Source organism: Amblyomma mixtum, chromosome 2 (genome assembly GCF_055824585.1).
Source record: "Amblyomma mixtum isolate Tamu chromosome 2, ASM5582458v1, whole genome shotgun sequence".
In the NCBI taxonomy this organism is placed as follows: domain Eukaryota; kingdom Metazoa; phylum Arthropoda; class Arachnida; order Ixodida; family Ixodidae; genus Amblyomma; species Amblyomma mixtum.
Genome location: NC_143013.1, coordinates 294,409,232 through 294,432,679, shown reverse-complemented (window position 1 = coordinate 294,432,679; position 23,448 = coordinate 294,409,232). Strand labels below are relative to the sequence as shown.

Below are 23,448 nucleotides of genomic sequence, written 5' to 3'. Positions count from 1 at the left end.
AGCGGCAGAAAGTTATTAGGTGGGCAGATGAGATTAAGGAGCTTGCGGGAATACGGTGGCCGCGGCTGGCGGAGGGCAGGGTTAATTGGAGAGACATGGAAGAGACCTTTGCCATGCAGTGGGCGCAGTCAAGCTGATGATGATGATGAGGTCCCGAATTCTTGGCAGCGAACGTGCCGGGACGAAGAGATGTGAAGACGAAGAAGAAGCTGTCACGTTCGAACGTGCTGAACGCGCCTTGCAGGCCGCCGAACGATTTTCCTGAATTTCATTGCGGCCCTGGTCAAGACGTCCTCTAGGAGCTCCTTGCATGGAACCCAGCGTCCACAGAGGCCAGGTGAGACTCGGCTTCCTGTTTCCAAGCTGAAGGTGACATTCTGGTCAGGAATCATGGCGGATCAAGTTCACGGGTCACTGACCGGGAGCCATAGCGCTCCCGAAACGCCTTCTCTTTATTTTCTGACCATGTTCAGCGACCAGTGAACATAACTGCTCTACTCTGGGAACGATCAACGGCTTCCAGGCCTGTGTGGCTGGCCGGTGCCTCCTTTTGGCTGTGAGACGGAGTATAGAGGTAGGCGGTTGTCGTTTAAGGTCGATTCGTACGACGGTCCGTTCGCCCGCGGCCCGCGCATTACGTGTTCATGTGTCACCACATTGAGAGGCGCGCTGTCGGCCCGCGGTCTGGTCAGCGCGCCTCTCCATGTGCTGACGCATGAACACATGATGCGCGGGCCGCGGGCGAACGGACCGTCGTGCGAATCGGCCTTTACGGGGGAGCTGGCCAAGCATGGTCACTGCCACAATAGACAGGGCCGTATAGAAGCCAAAAGACGACTGCACACAGATCCATTTAGTCACTTCATTTTCTCTCCGTCCTTCCAGATAAACAAGGATATAGAGTGGCTTTCTCCATCGGCTTGTCTGTCTGTCCACCCATACTCATGGCCCGTGTGCTTTGCAATGTCAGTGCACGTTAAAGAAACCCAGGTGGTTGAAATTTCCGGAGCCCTTCACTACGGCGTCCCTGATAGTCAGAGCCGCTTTCGGACGTTAAACCCATAAACCATCATGTGATGCAGATAGAGGGATTGTATACGCCAGCGATCAACATACTATGATAGCGGAAAATTGGGCTGGTTGGACTGAACTATACATCATAGCGCCAAACAACGAAGACAAGTGAGAAGAGGACAAGACAGGCGCTATGTCTTGTCTTGTACTCTTCTCCCTTGTCTTCGTCGTTTAGCGCTATGGTGTATATGGTGTATGATAGCAGTTTTGCAGTCTGTCTCTCTACTGTGCACGTCAGCTGGTAAACAGACAATTCCAAATTTGAAAATCCATTTCAATGTGCCCACTCCGGACAACCATTGCTGTCCTCGGGCCTCCTAACTGGGAGCGTGTTCCATTCCGCGCTCTGTCTTCAACGGTCGGTACATGGCACCGTTACCGTGTCACCTTTGTTCTTTCAAGGAAGTGGATATATTGCCGGCAGCCAGTAGAATCACCCGAAAAACAGAATGCCGGCAGTGTCATCTTATTGGCTCGCTGTAGTCATGTGACGTGCACAGCCACCTTTAGAAGGAATTTTCTGTTCTTTCTATCAATGGAGAAAAAAAAAACAGGCCAAATCAATATTTGTTTCCCCTGGGAGTGTGTCGCGTTTAGTGAGCATTCTGAGATTATTTGGGTTAGCTTTGATTGCCGGCTGCCAGTAGCTTTTTATGCTTGGTATTCTGCCGGGAAAACAGCTGGAAAAAGAGAATGCCAGCAGTGTTGTTCCATTGGCTGTGTGCCGTTATATGACAGGAATCTGGCAATGGGGTCAAACTGGCGGCAAAGTTCCATGTGAGCTATTTCGGTGGCTGCCGGCACAGTAGTCGAATTCTTCTTTCACGCACTGCTCGCAGGCATCGCAGGCCCGTCCGCAGCTGGTGGCGTTTCGGACCCTCCCGGGGACCACCGAGGAGCATGCGCCGTCCCACCAGCGCATGCTCCTGCTGCCGACGCTGGGCATCGCGGCCGTGGTGCTGGGCTCCGCGCTGCTGCTCTCCATCGTGTTCGCGCTCATCAACACGCGCAGCGAGCCCTGCCGCTCCTACGCCTGCGGACTGTTCTCCCGAAAGCTGCAGGAGTCCATGAACAGGTACGCTCCTCAAGGACGGATGCACCGTTCGGGAGAGACTTCACCCTCCAACCAGTCACCCAAGTCTACCCTCCAGAAGCGCCACTCGCCACGAAATTTCCACCCACCTGCATCCTATACAAGGTCTCCCCCCACCCCACTAAGAAGTCCACGCGGTAGTGGAACGAAAAAGAAATGACGGATGATTTAGAATGGTTAGGCCAAAAGTGGTTAGGTGCACTTGAACTTCGGTTTTCACTTTAGTTTCGGTTCGAGGCTGAGGGCACTGTGATTGCCGTGGGTTCTCGATCCATTGCGCTCGGATGGAAGTCGATGAAGACGACGGCACCCAAAGCACAGCGCGAGAGACTGGCAGTCAAACAAGTGGTATGTTCAGCTCCGGGATGACGTTGTGGTCTAATGCAGTGGCAAGCGAAGCTGTTCTGCTGGTACCGCCGTGGGTTCGAAACTCACTCGCGGCTATACGGGGTTTTGACAAAGTGTTTTGCATAGTTGGACATAAAGCCTGCTGGCAGGTAGCCCATAACACTCTGGGCAGGTGTGCCAACTGCCACAGGCTTCGGACAAATAAGCATACGCAAAATATAAGATTAGTGGTTTTAATGTTAGCGCACTAAAAGCGACTGCGAAATCGAATGGAAAGGCGCAGTGGGAAAGCCAGCTGCCCCCGGGAAGCGCCACACGCCAGCCGCCTCTCCAACCCACTCTACCCTCTAGCTAGTGGACTGCCCACCCATCTACCACCATCCTCGACCAATCACACCGCCACCCACCAGGCACCTCCGCCCACCTTTACCTCACAGAAAAATTCTGTCGCCTGTGTGAAGCCTTGGTTTAGAGTTTACTCTAACCATTTTACTTTGACCATTCATTAAGGTAAATCATCAAAGTAGTCATGGAGAGTAAGTCCAACTGTTGTCGCAACTTTCTCGCACCAGGTTTCACAATCATCACGTCAATTTTTTGTGCTTAAATTTAATTTACCCTCGTTAATTTTTATCGTTCGTGGAGTAGTGGTCGTAGCCTGTTTACACAGCTTCATCTCAAGCGCTAAATGGCGTCTGTACTTGGCCGAGTAGACTGCTGCGCTGTGTCCCCTTGGTCTGGCAACTATGTGCACTAAGGCAGGAGTCCTGCGGGACACATCGCAATGGAATGTGCACAATACATTGTCAAAAGCAATTAGATCGAAGGAACTGTGCGAAACACGTTGTGAAAGGAAACATCGGGGTCAGGCAGTTATTTTGTTCACTTGTTCACCTCACTCGTGGTGTGCTACAATGAGTCTCAGGATTAGTTTTCATTTACGTCACAGTTCAAAGAAAAGTTTAATGTGACAAAGAGCTTAAGCGCCAGCTTTACGTGTGAGGTGCTCTTGGAAGGAGGATTGAGACAAGAGAATGGCTCAGAAGAGTTCGGGGAATAGGTGTGGGCAATCCAACCACCAGCACGGGACGAGTGCAAGGTCACGTGACCTTGTTGTGTGATGACCTCATTTCATGGCACAACGGCCACGATACCCTGGGGACGTCGGACTAAAAAAACAGACGCGGTTGTTATCGCCTTCGATACAAATAGACGCTCTATAGCAACTGTAACTCTCTAAGTCTATAGCAACAGATGCTGTTGTTACAGACTCTTCGATAACTGTATAACGGTTCGCTGCAGGTCCTTCAACCCGTGCTACAGCTTCACCCGCTTCGTTTGCGAAGGCTGGCAGCAACAGCACGCGCACTCCGTTCGCACCGAGATCTTCATGTCGGCGCTGGAGCGGCTGTCTCGGCTCACGCGCAACGCCACGAAAACCTCGGGCACGTCGGGCTCCGGAGGTCGAACGACCCGGGAGCGCGTGGCCACGCTGTACCGCAGCTGCGATGCCGTCATGCGCGACGGCAGGAACGAAATGCCCTTCGTCAAGAAGGCCCTCGCGCGAGGCGGAGTGTTCTGGCCGGCGCGCTCCAGGGACCCCGACGTGATGCGCACCGTCGTGTACCTGTCCGCGGTACTGCACTGGCCCGCCATCGTCAACATCCGCGTGGACAACCCCGACGAAGACTCGGGCGACGACTGGTGGACCACGATTGAAGTGCGGGAAGCCCACACATTCCCCAGGATGCTCGGAAGACAGGCCAGGCTGCGCGGACTCGACGACACCCAAAAGTTCTTCAACGTCCTCCGATTCCACTTCTCATCCGGCGACGACGAGGACGGGGGGGTCACCTTCGAGCAGATGCGGGCCGTGGAGAACAAGATGCTGACTCCGCTCCGCAAGGCCTACCGGGGCTTATCCCAGGACGAGCCGAAGCCGCTGGAAGAGGAAGACGACCGGCTCGTCAATCGTAGCGAGTGGTCCTCGGCCGTGGCGCGACACTGGACCATTCCTAACGGGCGCGGCGTACGTGTCAAAGCCACGAATCCTGCCTTCCTGCGCGCCTTCCTCGAACTGCGACGCAATTACGGCGAGTCGGACACGCATCTGTACGTGTCCTGGTGCGCCGTGCGCTACGCAGCCCTGTTCGCAAATATGGAGCTCGTCCTGAACCACTACAACTGGGACTGGGACAAGGCGGTGCTCAACTACGGACGGGCCTGCTTCGCCATGACCTACACATTCGTAGGGGACCTGATATTCGCCCTGTACGACGCGGACGTCGTCCGGCCCAACACCAACATCAACGTCCACAGCCTCGTGAGCGATGTGCGCACGGCGTTCGTTCGGCGGGTGTCGGCCAGGAAGCCGTTCTCGGCGAATACATCGTTCACGAGCCGCTGGAACACGGTGGACTCGACGCTGCGCCTGGTCGATATGCCGACCGATGCGAACGCGTCGGCAGACGTCGCCCTGCCGAACGTGAGCGACTCGCTGGTGACCAACTGGCTCTCCTTTTGGTCGCTGGTTCGCAGCCCGGACTACGTGGCTCCCCGGAGGTCGCTGGCGGCGAGGCCATTCCAGGACTGCATGTTCTACACGCTCAACGAGACCGAGAGCGACTTTGTGCTGTCGCCGTTCACGCTTGTGCTGCCCTTCTACGATGACGGCATAACGTCCGCCGTAAAATACGGAGGATTGGGTACACAGGTTGGTACACGCGACCTCTTTTGTCCCTGTATTCTTCAAGGCTGGGTAACCGTGTTAGCGTCCTGAATGTGGCTAGCCAGAAACAGTGAAGAGTAATTGCAAAGCGTTGATGACTGCAACGAAAACGCAGAACGCACAGCCAATCCAGATACTTAGAGATTCCCTATTCTAAATGTCCCTTTTATGTATGAAATGTCTGCGAACAGCCCAACTTTCGGTCCTTGGTATGCATGCTTTACTTCTGCTGCGTTTGCGTTTAGTGGCAATAGTTTCCTGACGAATGTAAACATCTTGCCCCTCAAAAATGTTATGGTGGCTAGAAGGGCACCATAGCAATGTGCTGCCTCTCAAGTCCCCCTCAGCTCCCCTGTACTCGTGCACGTGCGTGCACTTAGGTGGGCGTTGCGTCGGCCGAGCTGGCGTTCCACTTCTACCGCCACCTTCCGGACGCCGACGCGGCGCTGAACGAGTCGCGCTCGTGCCTCAAGTACTCCTCCACGTCGCCGGCCGTGCCCTTGGCTCCGGACCTGCTGATGGCCGAGCTCGCCTCGGTCGAAGCCGTGCTGGACGCCTTCGCGCGCTCGGGCCGCGGAGACGACGACCGCTGGCTGGTTACGCCCGACCTCTCGGCCGTCCAGGTGACGTCGTGTTCACTAAGCGCTCGCAGCTAACGCTAAAATGCGCAAGCCTGGTTACAGTTTCCATCTGAGCCGTGAAGCGTACGTGTCTTAATTTTTTTTCGCTGTAAACATTGCGCACGGTGTCGGTAACCCCTGAAGCGCAATTTGTTATTGGCCATTGTACCTTGAACATAATGAGCGCCGTAGCATGGCTAATCAACGGAGCGAAAGCGACAGATTACTCTAAAAGCAGTCTTATTATTAATAATTGCACTGTATGCGTACGTGTTTTCCAGTGTCATGCACTGGAAAACGTTAACTATACTTGGGGACAAATTTTTCTGGCAACGCAGCAGAGGAGCTAGGGAGGAAAGAGAAGGAGACAGGCTTTTGTCCCCAAGGTAGTGATCTTACACCATCTCTTCAACTTCTCCCCTTTCACGTATCCACACCCCTAGCCCGCACAATGAAACTCCTTAAGGCTTGGGGACAAAGGCTTCACTATATCCCTCTCGTGCCTGGCCTCTGCTGCATTGCCAAGAAAAGTTGTCCCCGAGTATAGAGCAGGATGAGAGTCACTGCGCCACTACGTGCATGGATCTACAAAGCGGCTTCTGACTTGCTTGAAACGCACTGTCGTACATATTCTTGTCGCCGTCATTGGTTGTGGCGCTGCAGTTCCTGTCTTCATTTATTAGAACACGTGGTGCTTTCACAGGTGCTGCTCATCACTTGGTGCTTCGTCAAGTGCGCCGGCCGCGATGAGCCTGGCGATGGGGACCCCTGCAGCGACGTGCTGCGTCACGTGGCACGCTTTTCGCAGGTGTGTGTGCACGCCTCGCTTGACGGCATTGGAAGAGACATTGAACATATCTGCATTAGCCCCATCAGTGTTTCCACTTTCATATCGGCCATGAAACATCTGCGTATCGCGGTAAGAAAGTTGGCTACGCCGCCCAGAATGATCACCGAATATTATTTGTCGTATAGAAGCAATCATGCTGAAAAAAAAAATGACACTCAGATGCGATTAACTGCTTGATTTATGGGTGCGTCCCAAAGCCGCTCAGGCTATGAGGGACGCCGTAGTTACGGGCTCCGAAAATTTCTACCACCTGGGGTTTAACGTGCACTGACATCGCTCAGTACACGGGCCTCTAGAATTTCGCCTCCATCGAAATTCCACCGCCACGGCAGGAATCGAACCCGAGCCTTTCGGGTAAGCAGCCGCGCACCATAACCACTGAGTCACTGCGGCTGCTGCTTATGCAAAATGCGCTTTTACAGGATTATACTTTTGCATTCGATGCTTATATATTTGATGCCTGATCCTTTTACCAGTACACGGGCGAAATTCTAGAGGCCCGTGTACTGTGCGATGCCAGTGCTCGTTAAAGAACCCCAGGTGGTCGAAATTTCTGGAGCCCTTCTCAACGGCATCCCTCATAGCCTGAGTCGCTTTGGGACGTTAAACCCCAATAAACCATAAACATTTTGCCGCATCCCAATGCCCGAATATTGCGCCAATTTCGCTTTACTTCAGCTGCTTTTATAGCTGGCTTTATGGCTGATCTAAAAACGGCGCACATAAAAACACGAAAACACAGGCAGAACGGACAGTTTCCGCAGTTGCACTTCACTATGTTCCAGAATTCGATAAACTTAAAGGTGCACTGAAGAGGAATCTGAACTCGTATTTTTAGCGCCGGAACGCGATCTACACGTTCCGAACGTTCTTAGAAACTTCGCATTTGACCTGTGCGGCCAATTTCCCTAATTTAAATATGATTAAACGTCCCGGCTCCCGCGTTTCTTTTTTGAATTCCCCGCAGGCGGTGGGAGGAGTCGACCAACCTTTCAACCAGTCCCACGGCGGCTTGCCGCTCTGCCATCGGCCGAGTGATACGTAGTGATCGGCGAAAGCAAATAGTCCACGCCTATTTTTATTTCCGTGGGCCTAATTTTCAGCTATGTAGTCTCTGACTAGATCTATTTATTCACGCAAACCTAAATATCAAAATAAAAGCAAAAGCAAAGCCTCCACGCCACTGCCTGAAAGGCACTCCATGCGTTGGTCGACTCCTCGCACTGTCTGCGGGGAATACGAAAATAAAGGGCGCGAGCCGGACGTCAATTCGATTTAAATTAGGGAAATCGGCCGCACAGGGCAATAATTTGAGGTTTCTAAGAATGCTCGGAACGTGTAGATCGAGTTCACGCGGCAATAAGACGAGTTCTGATTCCTCTTCAGTGCACCTTTAAGTTTTCGATTTTTTAAACGGAGCAGTAAAAGCTGCCGACGGGTCACAGCTCTGCTATGCCGATAAACCAACCAGCTCAACTTTTATGCCTTGTCGCAGGCCTTCGACTGCTCGCCGGAGACCGTGCTCAACCCGACGCACAAGTGCACTGTCTTCTGAGCACACCCTGCCCCGCCGACGATGCTCTCTTTCGTTAAACTTTTTTTTTTTTATGGGGAGTTCGACAAGTCCGGTGTCCGGGCCTTCCAAAGCGCCTTGAATTCCGGCGCAACAGTAATTAAGTGAAAGCGCTTGCTACGTTATGCAAATATATATCGTTACATGTTATAGAAATCCAATCTCTATGCAGTTAAATGGATGTGAGAAATGATAGTTGTTTGTTCCCGCTTGCTACATAGCCGCGAATATATCGAGGAGCTCGCGAAAATTGCGGCTAACATTTACTGCAGCTGCTGTTGAAACGCGTCCAGAATCACTGAAGCAAAGTTCAAAGGGCTGCAGTGTAAACATTATTGTGAGCGTATCTCTCACGCTCGCTGTATTGCTGCTACATAATGGGAAAAATATCTGCTACTTTGTATACTAGAAATTAAATTTCCGTCGAAGCAATTCAGATTATAGTTTTCTACAACTCACTGAATAAATCAAATAATTCAGGGACACCTAATTCTCTTGCGTTGGTTATGCGACAGCATAAGGTCGCATTTCATCATCATTATCAGCCTGACTACATCCACTGCAGGGCAAATGCCTCTCCCATGCCTCTCAAATTAACTCTGTCCTTTGCCAGCTGCGGCCACTGTATCCCCCCCCCCCCCCCCCCCCCCCCCCGCAAACTTCTTGATCTCATCCGCCCACCTAACTTTCTGCCGTCACCTGCTACGTTTGCATTATCTTGGAATCCACTCCGTTACCCTTAAGGACCAGCGGTTATCTTGCCTTGGCATTACATGCCCTGCCCAAGCCCATTTCTTCCTCTTGATTTCAACTAAGATATAATTAACCCGCGTTTGTTCCCTCACCCACTCCGCCCTCTTCCGATCTCTTAACGTTACACCTATCATTTTCCTTTCCATAGCTCGCTGCGTTGTCCTTAACTTAAACTGAACCGTCTTTGTTATCCTCTAGCATTTCGATCGAGGCGAAATGATAGAGGCCGTGTGCTGTGCGATGTCGGTACTCGTTAGAGACTGCCTAACTTAATCGGAGGCCTACATTAGGGCGTCCCTCATGGCCGGAGTCCGTCTGGGACGTCATCATCATCAACCTGACTACGCCCACTGCAGGGAAAAGGCCTCTCCCATGTCTTTCCAATTAACCCTGTCCTTCGCCAGTTGCGGCCACCGTATTCTCGCAAATTTCTTAATCTCATCCGCCCACATAATTTTCTGCCGCCCCCTGCTACGCTTGCCTTCTCTTGGAATCCACTCTGTTACCCTTAAGGTCCAGTGGTTATCTTGCCTTCGCATTACACGCCCTGCCCAAATTAAAAACCAACCAGCATAAGCAGCTGTTAATGCCTTTACCAGGAGTGACGTCACTTCCGGTCTGGTGACATCACTAAATTCCTGCGGCCAATGGGAACCCTTCTGTCTGGTGACGTCACTCCCCTTCAGTCAATGGGCGAATTATATAACCGCGACGACACATCTTGGGTCCAGATGGCGTATAACGCTACCGCACGAAAACCGAGGGAGTTAGGATGGAATGCGGTGTTGAGGCCAAGCTCTACTCTGGATCAAGCCAGAAATAGTTGGCCGGAAAGCGCAGCGGGGGGGAATACCCGCTCCGGATGTCCTATATGATTATCCCGGTAAGTCGAAGCCGACATCCACCATCTATTGCGGGTATGCCCAGCGTTGAAACCAAAGAGAATCCAGCACAGGGTGAAGCGGGTCTCTCGCTGGACTGTACTGCGTCCTGTGTTGCATGCTTGTACGCATATGGACCGAATCATCGACCACATCTGAATCATATATACATGAGCAAAAATTTTTGCAGCTTAAGCTATTCTTAGCTCTTTTTTTCACTTTTGCGCCCTTGGCCCTGGCGTCCGCAAGCCTACTGCCTGGAATTCACTGGCAAAAACGCACCTCCCAACTAGGTGCCTCGCATATTCCAGCATCACGTGCATAAGAGGCGCACGCTTTAAACATCATGCCACCGCTGCGGTGTCCAAGTATGCGATGTGTCCGCCTACCTCAAGCCGCCTCCGTTTCGGATTATCTTATTTCGACAAGATCTCGTAGGTCTTGTCCCATGCAGCCGGTGGGATACTTTAACACTGAGGCAGGCAACGCCGATTTCGTCAAAGACCTTCAGCACCCACTAACGTTATAACTCTCGACCAACCCTAACGCAGTTATACTACATCCAGGAAAACTTCATCATCGGCCATTTATTTCGCACCAGTGCGGCTGCTTTGTTGCTTAGAACCGATACCAGCTGGAAGCCTCCAAGGCTCGAAGGCTCACATTCGCGCCGCTGTCGCAGCACTCAATAGGCAGGCGATTCCTGGAGGTTGAATATAACTCAGAGCCCTTCGTTCTCTGCTAAAATCCAATTTTCACTGAAATGTAACATTATTGCAATGCATTGGTGCTGCCTGGGACAGCTAGCACCCAGGCAACACGGTCGCCCACACCCAAGCCCGACCACTCGTCAACCGGGCTTGGAGCGAGCTGCCTTTGTCTCACATTGCTAGGGATCGATTTCTCAACTACCACCACTTCACAACTATCAATGGAAATTTCCGCCTGATGTACCCCTCCACCGCGTAAAGCTCTTCCCAGAAGCGAACCAGGTTTTGTGGCGCAGACTTCACACGGCCACAGTCACGCCCCCTTTCCTTCTCTCCACTATAACCCACGGTGAAACCTATCCTCACATCCACTAGTGTCCTAGCACTGTAGAGCTGACTTAATCACATCTTTCTGAACTGCCCGAACAAACACAAGCTCCCATGGCAAGGGTCAGAACCCCAAGAGCGACGGGATGCTGCTGTGCGCAGCTTACAGCCGGAATTATACACCTTCGGACAGTGGGCTGCATGGTCACTCGCAGGAAATGACAGCGGCGAAGAAGTGTGCCGCGGCTATTGAACTGAAGCCTCTACTCTCCCAGCTGCCGATTCTGCAGTGGGCACGCTACCCTATCCCACATCATGTGGGCCTGTCCTCTCACCCCCTTACCCGTCACTGCCGAGGAGCAGAGGAAGACCGCGCTGCGCATCTTGGAGCCAGGCCTTACAGGCTCGGCTCGTCCAACGTGCTGACTGGACCATCTGGCGGGGTTGGCCTGCTGCGTTATGAGGGGCTCCGCCCTTTCCACTCAGCTAATAAAGTTAACTGTCTATTGTAGAGACTATTGTAAAACGGGTGAACGATAAAACTCGAAGCCGCAAGACCCTGCGATTGTCAATTAACCTGTCATGATCATAGCAGAAAACGAGGCAGGAAAGTCTGCCAGTCACTCTGCGCCCAGTGGTGTTAAAACTTATTACCTCGTGCTACTTTAAATATGAGTATACTCGGCTGCTGACCCGAAAGACGCGGGTTCGATCCCGGCCGCGGCGGCTGAATTTCTTTGGAGGAGAAATTCGAGGCCCGTGTACTGTGCGATGTCAGTGCACGTTAACGAACCCCAGGTGGTCGAAATTTCCGGAGCCCTTCACTACGGCGTCTCATAGCCTCAGTCGCTTTGGGACGTCAAACCCCAATAAACCAAACCATAAACCAAATATGAATATATATTTATAATCGCCTGTACAGGCGGGAAAGCGAGAGCTATGAGTGCCTTTTTCGGAGCAGTCTCTTCTCAGCGCAATTTACCGTACTTTTGGAAAACATGCAATTAATGTTAGGTCGCTAGATAGAATTATTTCATCCGACTGCATTCGATTCTTGGAATCCGTCCATCTGTCTGAATGGTTTCAGCGATAGTTAGGGTAAGAGGTAATCACACTCCAAAAATAATCAGAATGACATGCAATTCGAATGAAATCCTTATCATGGTCCCGCCTTTCTCTGTGATTAAAGAACCCCAGGTGGTCAAAATTTCCGGAGCCCTCCACTACGGCGTTAAACCCCATAAACCAAACCAACCTAACAAGGCCTGTAATTGTAGAGACAGTCAGGCACAAAAACTCTTCGCGCGTGAGATTCGCATTCTAGTCATGTGCGCTCAGCGATTGTTACCTAAACAAACAGCGCTTCGTATTTTCACCGGTCCTTCTTGTTCAGATAAATCATATCTTTAGAAATACAGGCTGAGTTGTCATGTTTCTTGAAAACGTTCCTAAGATGTATTCTGACAGCAAAACTGCAAAACTGCAGATCGCGGTGGCGCCGCTGCATGTCGTCCATTTCGTGAAAACCGCCAGAATAGGGTAGTACATTCGTATTTGCGTGCATACAATTTTCCCGCCTCGGAATAGTGCCGCTAGAGTATCGACACACTGCGGCAGGTGTCTCGGCAGTCGCTCAAACCATCTGACACAACTGCAGCACGTGCTGCCATCTGACGCATTTTCGTCAAACTTCGTGTTATGTCGACGTCCGGTGTTCGCGTCCGACTTGGGCCAGCCAGCAGCAGTAGCAGCAGCAGCAGTAGGCGTGTAACGGCAGCCGTGGTCTTTCGAGCGCGTCGTGATCCGAACGGTGAGGTGGCCGCGCATCCAGTGGCGCGCTCGGCTCATGGGTGCCAGGTGATACGCGTCGCCGACCTGCCGCTGCTGTCGCGGTGACAGGCGCTGCTGCTCGTGACCTCCCAGCGCCGGCTTGCCTCCCACTGTCGCCACACGGTACGGACCCGAGCGTATGGCTCACAACCAGAAGCACGTCCAGCCGTCGTCATTAGGCTTCGCAGTGCCTGAACACCCCGTGGTGGTCGTCCAGATGACGGACCCAAACAACAGCGCGTCCGTCACATCGCAGTCATCCTCGGTGGCCTCCCTCTCATCGCTGGCGCAAGGGGCCGTGCAGGTGCCCCGGCCGAATGACAGGACGCCGCTGTTGCGGCACACCCGGCTGTTCCGCAGCCTCAGCGGGGGCACGCAGAGCCCCCAGCAGACGACCTGTCAGGCGCCGTCCACGCGCCGACTGGCCACTTTTTCGGGATGTTTCACGCCAGTCTGCCTCTCCATGTTCAGCGCGATCCTATTCCTACGCATCGGTACGTGATCACGACGGGCTCCAATTCTTTCTTTTACTTCCTGCTGTCACTTGTAGCGCTGCTCGCCCCCGACCGAGAATGTATGGGGGGAGTTCTCGTTTCTTGAGAGAGTGCGGGGAGGCCCTTTTACGGGGTCGCCTTCGCGGGGAGCGGGGGAGAGCGGCTTTCAGGAAGTGAGTCAGGCGCTCGTGAGCGGAGCGTTACCATGAAACCCTGCATACCCGTGGAGGTCCTCGATCAGAATGACAAGCGACAGCGCAGACCGCGTCTCTCGACAGGCTTGGCGGAGCCTGACGCGAGCTTGCGCGGGCAACACTTCGCGCAGTTACATATGAAATGTGTGTGCCTGTACCGCGCTCACGCGCGCAGAACCGCGCGCATGGCGGCACTTTGAGCGCAGCTGGTAAATGCCAGATGCTGATGTGAGGCAATTAGTTGACAAAGTAAGTAGCACGTGTCTGGAAGCGCTACATGATTGCGGCTTCGTTAGAGGAGGAGCTATGAGTGCCTGCAGTGACGTGGTCGTTGTGGCCGCCTCCAGTTTTTCGGCTCTGCCGAACCAGCGCAAAGGAGGCGCTGGCCGAACAGAAACACAGGGCGCTGCTTACTGCACCTACAGACGAACCAGGATTAAAAAAATAAAATCGGATCATCCATGTTCCCGAAAGTTGACCTTCGCTATGCAAAGCGTGCTTCTCCGAGGTCGAATGAATGGGCGGATGATTGCCGCCGTGTTGTAATCTTCCTGTCGGCTCAAAGTCTGCGCAGACAGAGGGACGATTCACTCTCACCCGCTCAACCCCTTGTCGCGTTTACGCAACTCGTTTAACGACGACGTCGCGTCGCTTTCGCTTCTGCTAGCGTCAGCGTGACGTAGTTTTGCCTCGGGAACAGCTGCGATTAGCAGTACACGTGCGATAATTTCGCTATGCTCTGGGAAGTTTTCGCAGATATTCTCACTGTGTTGCTAGTTGATACCAGTATCATGTAACTAGGGTTCATCAGAACTAGCAGATAATTGCAGCTAACATTATGGAGCCAGGCGTCTTCTGTGGCTGTTACTTCCGGTTGTTAGGCGCTGATTCAACCCCGACCGTGGCGCCGCAATTTGGATGCAGACGAAATGTGAAAACGTCCGCGTACAGGCGTTTGGGTGGAAATTGAAGCTCAAATGGTCAGAATTAATCCAAAGCGAACTGCTTTAACATATCTCACACATTAACTTCTTTAAAATCTGTGGGTAACTTAACCTCTAGGCTGTAGCAGGCCATTTTTGGGCCAAATTGCAAAATTAACTGTACTTAGTTGGATTTTCAGCGCACTGTGAATATCCGTAGATGGTTGAAATTAATCCAGATTTTTCTATGGCAGACCAGGGGGCTTAGGTTGCTCGCAGAAGTGTTTGTTAATGAAGATAATCTGTTATCTCCGACCTGTTTGAGTTTCAATGCTGCCTTACTGCTTTACTTGGTGATGTTTTGACTGCATCTACTGTCATTTTAACGGGTGTTTAGGTGAATCAAGCATGTTGAAAAATGCACATGCGATGGAAGACTTCCTACAATCTCAAATGACATGATTGAGTAAAAAAAAATTTGTCTGGTCTGTCTGAAGAAAATTTGTTTGCCTGGCTTTCTTAATTGTGCGTACATTTTAATAACTGTGCATTCATGGACTTTTGGACATTAACCTGCCAATTAAGTGTACCACCTGTGCATTGGAAAAATAATTGAGCAATGCCATCTTGTTACATCTCTGTGTTGTTCAATAAACACAGGTTTGATAGCCTTTACTCCTGAGAATTAGCTTTGAGCAAATATACGGGTCAGTACTGCAGTGTGTCATAGAATTCAACATGGGAAGGGCATTTAATTCACAGAACAAATTATACCCCTGTCACACGGGCAAGTTTAGTGACACTTTCACGGCCGCCGCGGTGGCTCAGCGGCTATGATGCTCGGCTGCTGACCCAAAAGACGCGGGTTCGATCCCGGCCGCGGCGGCTAGAATTTCTTTGGAGGAGAAATTCTAGAGGTCCGTTTACTGTGCGATGTCAGTGCACGTTAAAGAACCCCAGGTGGTCGAAATTTCCGGAGCCCTCCACTACGGCGTCTCTCATAGCCTCAGTCGCTTTGGGACGTTAAACCCCATAAACTAAACTAAACTAGACACTTTCACGAAGTGCACTTCTCCAAAACGAGTGACACTTTCGGGGCGTGCTGCTACACGGAAAAATAAAGTGTCATTCGGAATTGATGGTGGTGACGATGGCTTTTCAAGTAAGGCACAAAAAATATTACTTTTCGCGCTTCAAAGCTTTAATGTACAGTTAATGTACAGTAGATTCCAAACTGCAAGCAATTTTTTATGATTATCAAGGAGCTTTGTGCAATATTGGTGATTACAAAAAAGGCTTCGCAAAGACGAGACAAGCCAGGAGCAGTACTTCACTTTTTGAAGCATCATGGCGACCCACGGCGATAACGTTTCTGCGCAGCTGACACAATCTGATTGGCAAAAAGTGGTGGCGTCATACATGTTTAAATAAGTTTACATGAACAAGAGGGCAAAAAGCTGCGTTCAATAAAACGCCATTTTTATTGCCGATGTTGTATTCTAATTTCGAAACGCTGCTACCGAGGCTATACACTTCGCCCCTTGGGAAAAGTGAAGTGCGTTCCCCAAACTCACTTCTTGCAGAGTGCGCTCAGCAGCGAGTGTCATTAAAGTTCATCGTGTGACACGATGCGAATGACACTACAGGCGAGTGTCACTCGTTGAAAATGACACTAAACTTGCTCGTCTGACAGGGGTATTACTTAGTTCTCTTTGAGTAACTGTGTAGATACATTGGACAAGGATGCATGGTGGTGATGCTGGAGAGTCTGTTGGGGCGGTAAAACTTGGAAATTTGCTGGGACAGGATGACTGCTGCTCGCGCAAGGTAGGGCCTAGAAAAGACCAATGGAAGAGGCTTTTCTCTGTCAGTGGACTTACTGTAGATGATGACAGTGAAGGAGTTGGTATTAATGATGATAGTGATGATTCACTGCTTAGTTATTTCACACCTTGTGGGAAAATTAAAAAGTGGAGCTGTCAGTTTGAATATAAAAATTAGCTGCGTCTGCACTCAAGGTTAAAGGAAGAAGACGACAGTAAATCATTCTCTTGGAAGCTCTTTCATTCCATGCTCATTATGCAAAATAATTCGGTGCCCTTAGGTTATGCATACACTGTCAGTAACCTTTATTTACTTCTCGGTGGCATTCTTCTTAAGAGAAGGAATACGATTGACCTGTTGGTGCCATGGTTAGAGAATTTTAGCCTGTGAAGTGTGGCATATTACAAGAAAGCTCAACTGTTGTTGTTTGTGTTACGTTATGCAGATGTTCACTTCAATTATTTCCTTGCATTACAGGGTTTCTAATAGGTCATTCGGGTCTACTTGAGTGCCTGGTTGAGATTGTGCTTGCCTACTCCATCCTGTTCTTCACTGTGCTGTCCATATGTGCCATCTCCACAAATGGGGCGGTGGAAGGCGGTGGTGCCTACTGTATCCTTCCTGGCTCTGTTTTTGGTGCCTTGTTGCAGCACTGATGGCGTGTATGTAATTTTATTTTGTTATTTCCCTCAGGGCACCAAAGCATTACAGAGTAGAATGGGCAATATGAACAAGTTTGAGCAAAATGCAACAGAAAATATAAACAGAGGGGGGGGGGGTTAGAATGCAGGAAACAGTAATAAAGAGAAAAGACAGTGGTAAGGAAATATGATCCTGCTTTATAAAATGGCTGGATATGCTAGTGTTAAAAGCAAGGAATGTCCACTTTATGTCAGGGAAGGCAGTTCCAACTTGAAAAAATGGTGGGAAGAAATGAGTTGTAGATGATTGGAGTTTTAGAGGAATACAGATGCTTTCATACTTTACTAAGCGCTTCTCTGTCACTTCGTTAACCTTGCGCAAGTAAATTTTGCCTGTTGTGAAACCATAATTAGTGCGCAGGTGAACTTGCATAGGGCACTGGGAACAAATGGATTTCCTAGCTGAAATTGAGAAGAGGAAATGGACGTGGGCATTGCATATAATGTGGTGAGAAGATAACCAGTGGCCCCTGGGGATAAAAGTGGATTCCAAGTCGTGAATGCGTCGGGGGGCTGCAGGGAGTCTGGTGTGCCGATTAGGTTTGAAAGCTTGATTAAGAAGGGATTGAGTGTGCAAGGTATGTTCAACTTTGGCCAAGAAACACTCTTTGTGGGCTCAGAGGTTGAAGGGAGGGGGGACCTGGGCTCTTGTTGTATGCACAGTCGTCCTTGTGAATGGTGTTGAAATAACATTTGCTCTTGTGAGGAATCGTTTGGGCTTTCTTTCTATATACCACACCACGGTGGGAGCTGTGAGCAATTTATCGTGCTTTCTGATAAGATAGCGAGGCCTTTGTTGGTGAATACGTTTGCCAGGCACTATTGCTTGTGGCCAGCAACGCTATGTAGGTTACCTTGTGATGTACTTTGAAATTATGGCAGATTGTTATCTGTACATAGTAGCTTTCCTGGAGCATAGTTAATGAATTTCTTTTGCAAAGAAATGGCCACCTGCTGAGATTATGGTGCATGTTGCAGAACTCAAGGTGTCAATATTTATCTGGAGCCCTCCTCTACGGCATGTCTCTTAATCTGTACTGTTGCTTTGTCATGTACAAATTGGTAAATTTGTTAATAATTGCTAGAATTGTTAATTATTTAGCTATCAGGGTAACCACTGTTATTAAATGGAGTGGTGCAGAATTTTTTTTCTTGCAAATTTGAGCAGTTATTCAGTCGTGCTATTTATGCATGCAGCACTGAAAAAGAATTGCATAGATAGCAGATAAATTCCTCAGGGCTTCCTTTAATTAAGCGATGAGTGACAAAATGGGGTTGCTATGATGTTTTTATTTTTTGCACTTCTGCATTGGGTATGCAAGTAGAACAATACTCTTGTTATCAGGGTAATATAGGATTGTCTCTGAAAACATACGTTGCCAATTCAAACTTAGCTTGAGATGGATTTTGACTGATTGAAACCTTTATTGAGGCCACATTTATGGTCTCTTCGGTTTACCCATCAGACCTGGCTGGGCAATGGGGAAAGAGGATATGGGTGGGGCCATGCTGCTATATGGTGCCCCGGACCTTCGGAGTAGTGTAGGACTTCCAGAAGCAGCTTAGCTTAAGGGTTACCTTGTTGCATCGGTAATTAAATGCTAGTCCACATTGATTGTGGCATATTTAGACAAAATATTCCCTGATTTTGAGTCATTTAGGCCAGATAGTTTTCGAAATAGAAAGCTGTTCTTAGTGCCTATCTATGCGAACATACTTGGAGAGGTGCGGCTGAGGGGAGATAAAGCTTGCAGCTTTTGGGCCAGAATGAAGCCTTATCTTCTAGTTGCCCAACATTGATGAGAAATGCTTTCCACGCATGTGACGCTTCAGGAACTGATAAAGTGAAAGGCATTCACATGTGCTGATAGTATATCTGCTCTCTGAAGCGGTCTCACGATGGACAACGGCTCGAACAATGGCTCGTCGCAGCAAGTCTTTCGTCGTCACTGATAGTAATGTGCTTTTTTTTTTCAGTAGTGTATAGCTGAGAACAAAGAGGTTGTTACACGCCTGATAAAGCACATTGATGGCATGGTGGGTCATAGCATCAAAAATGTTTTGGATGTATCTGCGAAACTGATGCCTTCAGAAAGCATTTTATGAGACCTTTATAGGGGTTTACATTGATGTATGCCCATTTCGTATAACTTGATTGGTGTGGCAATTGCTTTGTAGTGCTATGGTGTTTTGTGAACAGGACTGTGTGAAGCATGGGCTGTAAAATGGGTCCCTCATTAAAAAGCCTTGACCTTGTTCCACCAGTCATGATCAGCAGAGCCCTGGGCCCTGAATTTGGTGGCAGCATTGGCACCTTGTTCTTCATCGCAAACATTTTCTCCAGTGCCCTTTACATAACAGGATGCGTAGAGGGCTTGGTCAACAACTTCGGCCCCTCTGGTAAGCAGTGGCATGAAGTTTGATCTGTCTGCGACGCTGTTCTTGTGTCACCCAGTGCATAGTGCAGACACTCGTTGCCTCTGAGATTGCTATATAAGTCTAGTACTAGTAGTGGTGGGTACATACTTGAAACATTTCTAGTCAGAGTGGAATTCCTATGTATTTCAGACATATGCTTTGCAAGCCCTGTTCAAGGGTTTAGGGATTTATCGCTCTGCTTCTGGAGTGTACCACTGTAATCAAAAGTCTAAGGCTATTGCGAGCGGTGGCCCAAATGCACGCAAGTGTGATTAGTAGTGTGTGCCTGGCACTGAAACTGGTGCAGAGAACACACACACACGCCGTCTCTTATCGTATGTACTGCAGCTTGACTCACCCCAGGTGGTCGAAATTTCTGGAGCCCCCCACTACGGCGTCTCTCATAGCCTTAGTCGCTTTGGGACGTTAAACCCCATAAACCAAACCAACCAACCATCACTGCAAAGAGGCGAGCAAGTACTGTGTGGAATAGACACGAGGCATCGTTCCCACAGCCTCTGTTGCTGCTTGGCACAGAGCTATGCTCGACAGCTTTTTCTGGCAGTGGAGTGGAAGCTACGCAGCTGAAACTCTTTTGGTGTGTGCAGTGGAATATAGCCCTATGTTGCATTTAATCAGCCGTGTCTTGGAACATGGTGCGTTGGTAGCAGTTGTTATTTAAGGCATATTTTGAAATAACTGCACAGTTTAAATGTTAGAGGGTTGCGGCAAATACATTTCTGGGATTACAGCAAATTTTTTGGGTAGGTGTAGTTACATAAAGCTTCCATAGGTGGCACCAGCTATACTGCATACCAGCAATGCAGCTGTGCAGCGAGCAGCAAGCCAAGTGGCTGTCCTGCGGCTAAACTACCAGCAAAGTGACACAGTTACTGATGTTGCGCCCCTGTACTTTTCTCTTTTTTCCTTCAAAAAGTTGTCGTGGAGTATAATGAAGCACAAAGATGCATTTTGAGACTGGGAGAGGGCAACCTGGATTAGGGAACAAAGAAATGATATAGCTGAAATTGAAGGAAAACTAACCTGAGCGGAACATTTACAAATCAGAGAACAGACAGCCGATGGTTCGTTAGTGTAGTGGAGTGGATTCAAAGAAGTGGAAGATGGCAGGGAGTAAGGTGGAGAGGAAAAAATTTGGAAATTTCGAGGGTAGGGTGGCTGCAGGTGGCATAGGATATGGATAATTGCTGATCAATGAGAAGGGTCTTTGTTTTATAGTGGATGTAGCCGGGCTAATGGTGACGATGAGCGATTGCAGCATGTCGCAGTTTCGCATTTTGGTCCCCGGTGCAGGAATCGCTGGTGTCATACTTTTTGGTTGCATTGACCCCTTTCTCTGAGGTAATGTGGGCAGGGAAGTATGGGGAGGGGGCACTTGGTTCAGTAATTTGCATAAAACTCTAGTATTTGCCTAAAACCAACATAAAGGCAGAAAGGTCTGACAAGATACAGTGTGCCAGTTTGATCATCAGGTGCATAGCACTGCCGCAAATTTCAACCACTGCTTATGTGGCATTTGAAGTTTTGACTGACAGTGTCAGCTCTGTAAAGTGCAGCAGTTCTCATATATAACAGGCTCTTCACTTTGGTAATCCATGCTAGGTTCCAAGAAGATTAAATTCAATGCAGTAGAAAGTAGGCTAAGGTTGTGCGGGGAAAACATGCTGATGAAAAATGAAGAAAAAAAGTGAGGCATCATACTAAAGGCAAAGAAAATGTGCATTGAGTAACTGCACAGTTACTGCTTTGTTCGTTTGCAGGCAGTTGACACCTTGTCTGGTGAGCATTTTGCGGAGGCTAATTTTCTAGGTGGTTTGCATTTGTTGAGCACAAGTGCATGTCGCTTAGTGAACTGGTCCTGCTGTTCTGTTTGCATTGTTTATAGATGCATGATAAATACCCATGCACAACAAATGGCAGTAGCTGCTGAATGCCTGAAGTTTAGTTGTGCCTTTATTATTGAAACAAGTGCTACATGTCCAGATTTACCCTAATGCCATGCAAGAAAGATACGTGATGTTTGAAGCACCAGCAGTCAGTGCCAATGGAAGAGGAGCATCTGAATGAAGATGAAGCTGACTAAGCTTGTTCTCGCTCTCAGAAATGCTAGCCTGCATTCGTTGTCTAATTTGCCCCTTTACAGCCTTAATATTTTAGGGTAGTGACAAAACAAGTCAGATATTTCTGCCTCGTTACATTACTGTTGTCCCATTTCTCTAACTGCTTCTTATTTCAAAGTAATGGAACATGCTGTTGCTGCTCGTATTAATGAATTTTTAGCAGAGCATTCTATCACGACCAGTTTTCAACATGGATTCGGAAAACGGTATTTGACAGTTACACAATTATTTAGTCATTCAGTTGCATCCTGCCTTCATAATAATTGTCCAATTGATTTGATCTGTTTGGATTTCATTAAACCCTTCGATAAAGTCCCTCATGACTAAGTGATTAAAAAACTGATAATATCCGGAGTCATCGAAATCAAAGCTTCGATGACGAAATGGCTTGGCTTATTAGTGCTGGTTTTCCAAGTGCATTTAATTCCAGCATTTGTGAGATCCTGCTCTACAACACAGACAGAAAAGTGAAGCACGAAGTGAACAGCCAGGTTATTCCGTATTTGCATGCCCTGTCGTGCAGTATTAAGAAGATGGCAAATATATATCATATCAACGTGGTTTCCTCTCCTCCTACAAGCTTGGCAAGGTCTGTGAAATGCTTAGTGATCGAAAGCACAAGTCATGCTCTGAGAAGCAAGTCACCAAGTACACAGAATGCAGAAGCAAAATTATCTACAAGATCCCCCTCATCTGCAATAGTGTTTACAATGGACAAACGGGAAGATGCTATAAAGATAGGGCCTAAGAACGCAACTTGAACGGAAGAAATAAATCTGGCGGTTTCTTGTTACCATTGTAACAGTTGTGGTTGTAAACCGCTCAACAAAAACTGTTTTTTTTGCATATGCCAAACACTAACTGCAGTGAGAGGTTATCCAAGCTTTTTTTTATTTCTGAAGTGGGAGAGAAGTGTGTCGGCGCACCCTCGGTTTCACTCTATGATAAGGAGCAGCTATTTCCGGACAGACACGTGTAGACTGTTTCCTTTTTGTGGAAGGTTATTCCTACTTTCTTGTCTGCAATGTTCATGTCTTGATTACCTTTAACCCGGATCGCTTTTTAAAATTTTTGACACTGCTTCGCTATGAATGATGTTAACTGTCTCCACTGGCTCCTTGTTTTCGCCTTTTTCTGTTTTGATGCAGCCTGGCTAAGAGATACGATACTGCGTTGATAAACACTGGTTATTTGTTGTTTATTCAAGGTTATAAGCCGGTTTTCTATCGATTTTCTTGGTTTTTGTTATGTAAGCTATGGCATGTACTGATAGTATATAGAGAATATATAGAAAATATATAGGAGCATATAGGAGAAATATAGGTATATAGGAGAATATAGGTTTATCGGTTGATTGTGTGATAAAGGTGCATGGGTGATGATTGTACCTATAAAACGTGTCCCTTTTAAGCTAAGTGAATCTGTTGGTAGTCAGCGTCCGTCTTGTAAGTATTTCTTCTCATTGCCCACGCCATCTTTCCGCTATGTCTGGTGTGTGTAATAGTTTAAGGAAAAAGTTTTTTTATTACAACAAATCAACTAGGCACGGCGCATTGCAAGAAGCATCCATAGATAGCGCCAGCTACACCAGGAAGGAATACTGCGGAATGCGCAGCACGTCAGGCAGCCATGCGCACCTTCGTGCGCAGCCGAACTATTTTTCAAAATCACATCGTCACAGAAACTTCGCCTCGGTAGATTTTTTTGCAAAGAAGTAATTGATTTCAAGTAATTGATTACAGAAAAACAACTAAATTACCCGAAACATTACTGTCTGTAAAATATAATCAATAGATTACAAAATTACATAAAAATGTGATTAATTACAAGTAATTGTTTACAAGTTATCAATTACGTAACAGCTCTGCACGAGACCCATACATTAAAATTAATATCAACCATCACATATGAATTCAGAGAAAAGCATTGAGATTTATTTATTCTGAATACTCATAGTCCGATTCCT

The 23,448-nt window shown here is 48.7% G+C and overlaps 2 protein-coding genes across 3 annotated transcripts in view; both read left to right on the top strand.

Moving 5' to 3' along the window:
* The first annotated feature begins 310 nt into the window (after positions 1-310).
* On the top strand, positions 311-8,612 carry LOC149364540 (uncharacterized). Its single transcript, XM_089568705.1, has 6 exons — positions 311-337; positions 1,914-2,149; positions 3,818-5,228; positions 5,624-5,866; positions 6,567-6,671; positions 8,209-8,612. The coding sequence occupies exons 1-6, from the start codon at positions 311-313 to the stop codon at positions 8,266-8,268; spliced, it is 2,082 nt and encodes a 693-aa protein (XP_089424831.1). The 3' UTR covers positions 8,269-8,612.
* A 4,043-nt stretch (positions 8,613-12,655) lies between these two features.
* LOC149364539 (solute carrier family 12 member 9) overlaps positions 12,656-23,448 on the top strand; it is a 29,231-nt gene continuing 18,438 nt past the window's right edge. Inside the window, exons 1-3 of one of the 2 annotated variants that reach the window (XM_089574487.1) lie at positions 12,658-13,281; positions 16,700-16,834; positions 19,189-19,323. In XM_089574487.1, coding sequence (XP_089430613.1) covers positions 12,927-13,281; positions 16,700-16,834; positions 19,189-19,323 — 625 coding nt within the window. In that variant the 5' untranslated portion in view covers positions 12,658-12,926. Of the gene's footprint in view, positions 13,282-16,699; positions 16,835-19,188; positions 19,324-23,448 lie in introns of both variants that reach the window. The other variant, XM_089574488.1, reaches the window with a different exon arrangement.

What these genes read in the sequence shown, in the direction of transcription:
- LOC149364540 (XM_089568705.1), top strand. Translation starts at nt 311, where the DNA reads ATGGAACCCAGCGTCCACAGAGGCCAG. An exon ending in CCAGCGTCCACAGAGGCCAG is followed by an intron (nt 338 to 1,913) that starts GTGAGACTCGGC and finishes CACTGCTCGCAG; the next exon opens with GCATCGCAGGCCCGTCCGCA. An exon ending in ACGGAGGATTGGGTACACAG is followed by an intron (nt 5,229 to 5,623) that starts GTTGGTACACGC and finishes GCGTGCACTTAG; the next exon opens with GTGGGCGTTGCGTCGGCCGA.